Consider the following 10,704-nt stretch of genomic DNA (forward strand, 5'->3'; position numbering starts at 1 on the left):
ATTAGGAGAGCAATTTGATGTTCACAACAAAAAGGACTTTTTGCGTTTCTAAAAAGATAAAATCAAGAAGTTGAAATTAAAATTTCAGAGTAGTTCAAAAACAATTATAATTAGGAATTTTTCCGTTAAAAAAACCCTAGAGGTTCAAATTTAAATAACAGAGATGTCCAATGTTTATTAGAAAACCAACAAGGTCAAACTAAAAAAAACTGCACAGTCCAAAAAAAGTTTATAAAAAATGGGTTTCCCGTTTCTAAAGAAAATAGAAGTACAAATTTTAATAACAGAGCGGTGCCATGTTTATTACAAAACTAGGATTTCCCACTTTACTAATGAATAACCCAAGAAGTTCAAATCAAAAAATAGAGTAGTTCAAAATTTTAAAAATATATTATTCCCGTATCAAAAAACTAGAGGTTCAAATTTAAATAACGAAGAAGTTCAATATTTATTACAAAACCAAGAACGTCAAAAAAATAAATAAATAAAGTGTTGTTCAACAAATTTTTATTAATAATTCTTACAAACAATTTGATGCTTATTTTAAAACCATATTTTTCTAGCAATAAAACAAAGAAGTTCGCATTAAAATAATGCAGAAGTTTGAAGGTTATAGAAAACTTAGATTTTTCTCGCTACTAAAGAAATAAATAGGAGAAGTTCAAATTAACAAAAAGGAACAACTAAAAAACATTTAAAATAGAATTCCCCACTTTTCTTTTATAAAAAACTAGAAGGTCAAACTAAAAATAACGAAGTGGTTCGATGTGTAGTAAAACATTAGGATTTTACCGTTATTAAAAAACTCAGATATTCCTTGTTATTAAAGAATCAACCATGAAGTTTAAATTGAAGAGACACTCAAATTTGATGTTTATTCAAAAATAAAAAATAATTTTTTACTCAATATATAAATGTGAAGTTCAAATTAGAATAACGCAGAAGTTCAAAGTTTATTAAAACCTAGGATTTACATGTCCAAAAAAACGTCATTTTGGCATTTTAAAAATAACTCATAAATGGCGACGAATTTTGAAAAAAAAATTGTTCCTATTCACAAGCTTTCCAACGGCGCGAATATGAAAAAAAAACAATCAACACAGGAAAGTTGTGTGTTTTCAATAGCTTTCCATCAGTATATTATTTGTTTAATTCGAGTGAGTGGTTTGGCAGTTATGGGCTAAAACAACACGTGAAAAACAGAGTGAAATTCAAACAGACATGCCGCAAAAATTCAACTTCTTCATGCAGTGCATTTTCGAAGACTCAATTTTCCCCGTTTCTAAATGACTAGAAATTCTAACTTAAAAAAAAGAAGCGGTTCAATGTTGATTACGAAACTCAAAATTCACGTTAATAAAGAATAAACCAAGAAGTTCAAATTAAAATAACGGAGTAATGTGATGTTGATATAGTACGAAGAAAACAAAAGTGTCACCTACAAAAAATGATAACTCTCAAAGTTCAAATTTAATAAGTTGAAGGGTTCAAAGAAATTGTTATGAGCGTACACAAAAAAGTGCCCAAGAAATTCAAATAAAAAATTATTTCAAAATATTTATAAAAATGGATTTTCCCATTTGTAAAAAAAACCAGAGAAGTTGAATTTACAAAGAGGAACATTCCAAAAGAGTTTATAAAAAATGGTTTTTCCCGTTCTTAAAAAATTAGAAGTTTGAATTAAAATAAAGGCGCGCTTTAATCTTTATAAACACAAGATTTTGCCTGTTACTAACAAATAAAACTAAGAAATTCAAATAAAAAATGGTGAAGTTCGATGTCTATTAAAAATTTGGATTTTTCTCATTATTAAAAGAATAAAACCAAGAAGTTAAAAAAAGAATAAAGATGTTCAAGTTTTTTAACAAGAAAAAATTGCATAATTTCAATAGCTTTTCAAAGGTGTATCATTTGTGCGTTTCAATGTTTATAAGCAACTTAGTTTTTCCTCGTTACTAAAGAATAAAACTAAAAAATTCAAATTAAAATAACGGAGCTGCTCGATGTATAAAAAAACTCAGATTCTTCTCGTTTCTCGAAAAGAAGTATTTAATACAGTTACAAAAAAAGTTGTTCGATGTTTACTTAAAAAGGTATTTTTTTTCTAAATATAAAACTAAGAAGTTAAAATTAAAACAAGAGAGAACTTTGAGTTTATAAAAACCTAAAATTTACAAATTAGAATATCGTTGCCATTTTTGGCATTTGAAAAACTACTCAAAATGGCAATGAATTTCAAAAATTTGTCTACATGAGAAAATTGCTTCTAAAACATAATATTTCCAACGGTATATCATACGTGTTATTCCCGGAATATAATTGAAATGTCTTGTGTATATCATTTGAAACAGGTTTAGCGTGTTTAAAAGATGCTCTTAAACCGTCATGATTTTGTAAAAATGTTTTCCAATAGCTTTGTAATGGTATCATTTGCTCAATTTCGATGAGTTCTTTAGGAGTTTTCCCGATAAAAAAATTTCCAGAAGTTCATGTACTGCATTGTGTGTGTTTTCATATGGGAAAAAGGAATAAAAAGGCAAAGTATAAATTTTGTTGCTAGAAGTTCGGGTGCTCGGCATGGGAAAGTTCAAAACTTCTTTTGATAGTGGTTCACTGTGTATTACATGTTCAAAATCACAGAAAAAAATTGTTTTGGTCTTCTAAAATAATTCTCTCAATCCATTACAAATTTGAAACAAAATGCTCTACATTAAAAATTGGTGTATGTTGCCCATTAACCGTATTAGAAAAAATTGCGTCTTTTCAACAGGTTTCTAAAGGTATATCATGTGTGCAACTCTGACGAACGGGTGAGGAATTACAAAAAAAATGCATAACATAAGTTCAAAGTGAAAACAACGAGTAGTGTAAGTACTACACGGAATGCTTTTCGAATGAGAATAAAAAAATACAAAAATAAAAGCCTAATAGGTTTCTACAAGAAGTTCATGTCCTCTTCCCTACACGGTTTAAAATTTATAGTGTGAGACATCGGTAGTTCATTTACATGTTAAAAAAATGCAAACAATGTTTTTTTTGCCATTTTTAAAACTGCTCGAAAATGGCAATGAATTTGTAACAACTATTTACATAAAAAAGTTGCTCCTATTCATAAGCTTTCCAACGGTATATTATATGCTAAATTTTGATAAACAATTTAAAAGTTTCGTGTATAACGTTAATAACAATTTTGATAAACTTTCTAGATGGAAAAGAAGCGCATTTCTATAAGCTTTCCAACGCCATATCATTTGCATCAAACGGATTAGCCGTTTTTAAATTCCGCCAACAATACGAGCTCGACTGTTCGGTTTGAAAAATTCTAGCATTTTTAAATTACTCTTTAACCGTATGGAATTTGGGAAAACTTTCTATATGTAGAATGAGTGAATTTGCAGAAGCTGTTCAACGCCATATCATTTGCCTTATACTGACAAACCGTTTAGAAATGGGCTCACAAATACTATTCATGTTTTTGCCGTATGTAGAAAACGGCTTTCAAAACCGCTCTTAAACCGTGTAGTTTTTGATAAAAATTTAACTTAGTTGTGATCCACGTGTCCACATCTTTCCAACGGTATATCGCAAGCCCTATTTGGACAATGTTTGCGGAAGTTCAAACTGTCTCTAGGTGAAGTTCAACTATTATTACTGGGACGGGTCGACTAGTTATCCGAATTTTACGTAGTGAATCGGTATGAATGTGACTATTTTCATATTGATTCACTGCGTAAAATTCGGCATAAGAAAAAAAAAAGGTCATAAGACCAGAAAATTTGCATTTTATGTACATTTTACACTATGTTTTTACATTTGCAATTTTACGTAACATAAAATATTTTTTACGGTGATTATATATTTTTCTTACGTTCTCTTTTTACATCTGAAATAAGACAAAATTTACATAAAGTAAAATTAAAGTGCATTGATGTTAAAATAGAGGGGATGAAGAATAACTATTCCTCACCCAGGGTGACGAACAGTCAATATGAATGTTGTAAACCATTAAAAAGAAACAAACTTACAGTTGTAAACCGTTAAATGATCACCTTAATTACTCTTCCATCTCAAGCTGATGACAAGAATTTAGCTCACAATACAAAAAGAACAATAAAACAAGTAGGCTAACATACTTGGTGTAACTTCTAACAAGGATTGTGGTTTCAAGAACAAGCTGGTATTCGCATTTGTAATCATAGTTGCACATCTTTTATCATCATGCCTATGACATATAATAAGAGCAATATATAGGAAAGAACCAGGAACTAAGAACAGCCGAATAACTCACCTTATATATCTTGCTATCCACACCAAGAAAATGATTCGGGTTAAATGGTTCGACAGAAATGATGCTATCTAACCAACCGGCTTAACCCCCTTTCCGTTAATTTCTTAACAAAAATAAAAAAAAAGTTCATTACAGGAGACATGCAAGAAGGAGAGCAAGTTGGCACACTAATTGGAAACCAGCTGGAGATTCTCACACTCAAAACATATCTTAGCCCCTATTAGCACTACTTCAACAGCATCTGAAGAGAGCTACCAGTACAGGAACAAGCAGCAGCATAGGACGGGCCAGCACTCAGGCTCCCTTAAGCAACAGCGTCCACTATCATCAGGCTATGCTTGATTGTCAGCAGAAGATCTACCTGCCTCACAATGCATCAACACAGGGCTTCGTTCTGCATCAGCTTGGAACCACCATCCTTCAAAGCAGCTTTGTCCTCCTCTCTCTGCAAACCTGCACAGTACAAAATCAACAAGCACATGACAGAGATGATTTAGGCAAATTGTTCGATCAAGGATCAGAGCACTTAACACACATGATTTAGGTCAAATGGTCTACCTTTAAATGGCAACCACAAGAAAAACGAAATTGCTTCAGCCAAGGATCAAAGCAGAACAGGAAACGAATGACAATACCTGATTAAGATGGGGAGCTCCTCCATTCATCATCAGATTCTGGGGTAACAAGCCTCATGAGCGCCCGTTGCGTTGCTTCTCGTCTTCCAAAATCCATCTCAACTTGGACCGGGGACTTGTGTAACCTTAGCTGCTCTTCACTGACCACCGCCATGTTAGCTTCAAGTTGATCCATGCATAAACTTTTTCCTTTCCTCGTATCACTTGGAGGTGAATCTGCACGTTCCCTGATAAGAACAACACACCAGAAGGATTATGTGTACAATTCATGACACAAAACATGTCCAGTTATGCACTTAGTGTTACCTACCTCTTTTTACTCTCCGGTGCTGAAGTGGAACTACCCTGCCCGCTCGTTCCAGTGCCTTCCTCACCCCTTGAAAGATAAATCTGCAAACATATAATAAATCCAAGTGAAGCTTTACTGCCATTTCTTTTAGCATAACAAAAAAAAAACAGAATAATAAAGTATCACCTGCTCATCCTTATCCTTTAAAAACTTTTCCAGCTTATCCAGAAAAAAAATGGTTTTAATTGCAAATTTCAGATTATACGAATCCGGATCAGCACAATCGATTGTACCAATAACCAAACCACTCATGTCAAACACGGGCGCTCCAATCAATTGCATAATCTCCTTGGTTTCTTCAACCTTTTCCTTATCGTTTGGAACCAAACTTCGTCCTGACATGGGGAAACTCACAGCAAATGTACTCTCGCTTCGATAAATAGGATTCCTTGCCCTATCAACAGCTCTGCAGTTCGGATTGCTATAAAAGGAGATGTCAGCAAACAAGTGAACTGTAAGGCGGTCAGTAGAAAAGTAAGTATGCAATATACGCACCCGACAGTTCCAGTCATCAAACCAAGTGTCTCATCCTCTTCCACCACACCAAGCATGAAAATATCTTGCCTCGTGGTTGGAGACACATTGAACCTGACAGGAGGAGGGCGAGCAGTGGAATACACTAGTAGAACCGCGTGCTTTTGTGTTGTCTTTTTCAAAAAGACACTCGCAACGCTTTGTGTACTGTCATGGAACCGAACTGTAATAGTCTCGCCATCCTTGATTTGAGATTTATCTACGCCAATCAATGCTCTACTTTCATCCGAAAAAAGGACAATTCCGGTGCCAAAATCAACGGAGTCACCATCTTTGGACCGAAGAAGTAGAACGACAGATCCAGCTACTTGGTTATACAGCCTATCTAACTCTTCCTTGTCTGCCGCAATCTGAGAATTCAGAAGAAAAGGAAAAAGAACGAGCTTCAAGGCCTCTACATTCAATACGGAAGCGGAAATATCAGAACATATGATACATAATATGCTCGGTTTCCACAAGTTATGAAGATAAACTGCCCATACAGAAAATGGTTTGAAAGATGATATATTGTGTGTGAGGTGGACTGTGTACAGCGGGTGGAGCGAGATTGCTTACGGAGGCATTCAAAGACTGGAAACCGATGCTAAAAATTCCTGACTCTCGACCGAAAATCTCGGAAGAAAAAGAGTAGACTGCCTAAATCGATAGCTTGCTTAGCTCAAGATTGTAGCAAGAAAGCACAAAAAGAGAGTGAGGCTAACATAGGATGCTTACCGGAGGCATCCCTGATCTCTTAAGAGGTCAGAAGGTCTTTCCTCCTTTCCTCAAAATGGTGTTCGATGAGTGATGACTAGGAGGCTCGAATCTTCACAGAAGTACAATGTAGCTTTAGCTATGAGCGAACCACCAGCTTGATTACAAGAAGATGTAGAGGAGTGAAGGAAGCATAAATGCACTAAACATATCAATGCCTCTAACCTCGCTCGCAACGAGATGCTGGTCACAGGAACCTCCTTATCTTTTTCTTGAGGTTTATTTTTCAAAACAATCAGCCCATATAACTGCATGACAAAACACTAATATAAGTAATTCAGAAAATAATGACATTCGTTGTCATGCCAGCATTCACAGCGATAACACAGAGCATCAACATCAAGTGGACACTGCAGAAAATAGATAGGGTGCAAGATCAGGAATACACTGTCCCTGCCCACACCAGTCTTTCCAGAACAAAATGAGTGCACCGTTCCTAATCTCAATTTCAACCACCATGGAAAAGAAGACACGAATGCGTGCACTCATGCATATGTTGAGTGACTAAATTAGAGGTTTGAGAAGCTGCTGTGAAACAGCAACAGAACTGACCAACATATCCATTTAAGAGTCAAAAAACTACTATGTACTGATTCTACGTATCACTGGGCATAATTGGTTTTATCATAACATGTAACAGGTGAGTAGCAAGAAGTACGGGAAGAACTCCATGAATCCATACACATAAGTATATCTTTACCTCATTTTCTAAAAAGAAAAAGTATATCTTTACCAAATTCACAGCCGCAGCCAACAAGATCCAAGGGAGGGCTGGCCAACAGACAATCAATGCTAACAAAGGACCCCCAAATGAACATCAAAATCCATGCTTTCCGAGACAGAACAATTACCAAATTGAACCTATCTACACTCTCCCTCCCTCTCTCTCTCCCCCCTACGTGTTTGAAGACCGCTTTGCCTAGAAAATACTACTAGCAGATATTGCCAAAGAACACACGCACTATATATTGGACCCTGGACACTGGGCCACAGCCAACAAGATCGATGGAAGGCTGGCCGATTCCAAGGCTACACGGGTTCGCTAAGGCAAGCTTTGGGGGAAAGGGAGGCGGCCGGCGCTGCGGCGGACGTACCTGCGCAGTGGAGGGGAGGCCCGGCGGGGTGGACCGGAGTTCCGATTGTAGGAGGAGGTGGCGGCGATTTTGGGCTCCGATTGTTGTGAGTCCTGGGGAAGAGGACGCCTCCGAAGTTGAGGTCCGGACTCGGGTTTATCGAGGGGTTTGGGGGTATCGGAGAAGGGGTTGGAGGGGGCAAGCGGTGGGGGTGGGACTTGGATTCGCCCGGCGGGGGCGGGACTTGGGTTCGCCCGGCGGGGGCGGGGCGGTGGCGGGGGCGGTGGCGGGCTTGGGCGATGTGGGAGGCGGAGGCGGCGGCCGCTGTGGCGGAGACTCGAAGAAGGCACCTGCCGTGCGGGGGAGGGGCGGCGGGAGAACGAAATGGAAGTTCCGATTTTTCTTTTTGGGGGTGAGAATTTCCGATGTTAGGGCAAAATTATCGCAGCCACTTATCTCCCTTGCCATATGGGCCACGGGGTTGGCCTGGCCCTGTGAGCCCGTGCTGGGTGCTCCAAAAATGCCTGTCCGTCCAAGCGCTAAAATTCCTTCGTCATATCCCGTCTTTTCACGCAGATTTAAGTTTTAACGGTCAAATAAAAAGGTCAAATTAAAGCACTTGCGAAGAGAAGCATAGCTATATTTTGCTTTGATTATAAAAAACATCGTATTGGGTCGATGAATCCCTTTCTTCAATGTAATCTCATAAATAACGCAAGGGAGCCATGATGGAAATCCCACTCCAATACTGCAACAGCAAAGAACGGAAATTGATCTTAATCAAATAAAAAAAGGCACAGGACAAAAATAGATCCTATCAACCTAGCCGAGTGCCAAGGGGATTGCCATGGAACAACAAAAAATATGGTAATTAAATAATTATTTTAATTGAGAAATGTGCATCGAACCTGACAACATGTGGTTCAATTCCTATAACAACAAATCGTTTTTTCTCTATCCAAATAATGTGTTTCGAGCCCGGGGCCATGAGCCCTTTTTCCATTTCAAAGAAATGAATTTTTACAGCTAATTTTTTTCCTTGCACACAAATAGAAGTGTAGTATATTCGTACGGATTTGTATAAAATCCATTTTTGTATGTGAGAGATAAAAAGATACACCTGCAAAAATCAGCTTGTTATTTTCCTTTTTTTGCCGGATTTCTGTCTTTTTTGCAGCGCATTATATAACATACGTTTGAACGAAATTTGATTGTCACTTAGAGCATATGCATATGTTTGTGTGTGAATTTTATTGTAAATTTTTAGTGCCACTTTACCGCCTTTCAAAATAACGTGCTCAGAGATGTGAGCCCAAAATCTGGTTATGCTCTATCTCGCTTCTTCCTTCATAGGCAATCTTCATCTCTCTTTAACCACTCTCTCCTTGCAAAAAGATAAAGTTACATATTTCTCGTTGACATTTCCTTTCCTTGACTGTGTGAGCCCTCTTTTCAAAAACCTTTTACTTTATATCTTACAGATTTTTATCAATTCAAATATTCTTTTGATCTCTTTTTTGGCAATCAATTAGTTAAAAGAAAAGTTAAGCAGTACCGCTCACAACTAACTAAAGTGAAACATAAACTCTATGAAGGTGCAAAATCTTGTATATAAACAAAAGAATGAAAAAAATCTCCGAAAAGATAGACCTCTTAATTTACACCCCGCAAAAAAAAACCCCATCTAAATAGCATATGCTACTTCCTGACCCATGTTAGAAATGCTCCGTCCATTTCATATTAATTGTTGTTGATTCAACAAAAAATCTCCAGATGTTTTTTTGTTGAATCAACAACAATTAATATGATTCCCCGCAATCTCAAAAAAAAAAGATTCCCCGCAAAAAAACAATTAATATGATGGTCAGATGTAACAAAACTATCGCCCGACAGCTCCGCCTCCAAATCCCCACCTCTTACCCACGTCCAGTGACGTACCTGTGCCCGGCAGGTGTCCGCCCGACCGGAGCCGCGGCATGGCGCCACCACGTGGCCAACCAGCGCACACCGGCCGTTGAAGCCCTCCGTCGTCTCTCCCTCCCCGTGACTGCATCCTCCTCCTCGAGTCACCGCGCTAACACACCCTGCCACCACCTCATGCATGCCTACTTCACCGACCAACAATGGCCATGGACGAGGTCGGCAGCTGCCGTGGCCTCAACCACCGCCCCATGTGCTGCTCTCCCCGCAAAGGTGTAGCAACTCGGGCGTTCTACTTATGGCTGAAATCAATTATCTTTGATTTTTTTATTTTGATCAGATTGAAATTAAGTGTATGCAATGAAAAAAGAAATTGAATTAGACTACTTCACTTTTTCATACCACTAATATATTCTATGTAGATTCAAAGATAATATAATAGAAAGACAATAAAGTGACAATGCGTTCGGCCAAAAAAACCTAGTGCCAAGCGTACCAAATTCTTTGAAAACACACATCAGAGAAACTTAGATACCTTTGAACTCCAAATGCCCGAACAATGAATCAAAATTGCAGAATCTGTAGAAGCACGAGCTCAAAAACAAAATTTATGGAGCCCAGGAAAGGTTTCATGGAGTACAAATATTCTATTCTATATAGTGTATCACAGATTTTCACTTGGCCTCCTGAGAGCCCACCTCCCTCCCCCTCTCCCGTGTCGCCCCCCCCCCCCCCCCCCCCCCCCCCCGCGGCGATCCGGGGGCTCAACCCTAGCCGCCGGAACCCGCCCCCTCTTCTCTAGCCCTCCCCTCCCCTGCCGCCGGCAGTCGTCGCCGGGCTAAGCCCGCGTGGCGCTGGCAGCGGCGGGCTCTTCTCTCCCCTTTGCTTGGTCTGGTGGCATGGGCGCAGCGAGATCCGGCGGAGGCCTGGCCGGCGTGGCGCGCAGTGACAATGGGGCGGCATGGTGGCGGATCTGGCGAGTGCGGTGGCTCGCGTGCCGCCTGGGGGCTCCTCCCCTCTCCGCAGGCGTGTGGGGTGGGCGCGGGGGCCGCGCGTGGTGGGCGTGGATATGAGGCGGCGGCCTCTTCCGGTGAGCGCGCCTCCCTTCCGGCGGCGAGTGGCTGGCGCGGATGCTGCGGGGCGCCCTCCTTA

The 10,704-nt window shown here is 39.1% G+C and overlaps 1 protein-coding gene across 1 annotated transcript; it reads right to left on the reverse strand.

The window, feature by feature from the left end:
• Positions 1–4,382: 4,382 nt before the first annotated feature.
• On the reverse strand, positions 4,383–9,610 carry LOC123056747 (uncharacterized). Its single transcript, XM_044480030.1, has 6 exons — positions 9,571–9,610; positions 5,768–6,200; positions 5,399–5,693; positions 5,234–5,313; positions 4,924–5,150; positions 4,383–4,741 (listed from the first exon to the last, which is right to left on the reverse strand). Exons 1-5 carry the CDS (start codon positions 9,608–9,610, stop codon positions 4,928–4,930), a joined length of 1,071 nt encoding a protein of 356 aa, XP_044335965.1. The 3' UTR covers positions 4,383–4,741; positions 4,924–4,927.
• Between the last annotated feature and the right edge of the window lie 1,094 nt (positions 9,611–10,704).

This window comes from Triticum aestivum, chromosome 3A, assembly GCF_018294505.1.
Source record: "Triticum aestivum cultivar Chinese Spring chromosome 3A, IWGSC CS RefSeq v2.1, whole genome shotgun sequence".
NCBI classification, from domain to species: Eukaryota; Viridiplantae; Streptophyta; class Magnoliopsida; order Poales; family Poaceae; genus Triticum; species Triticum aestivum.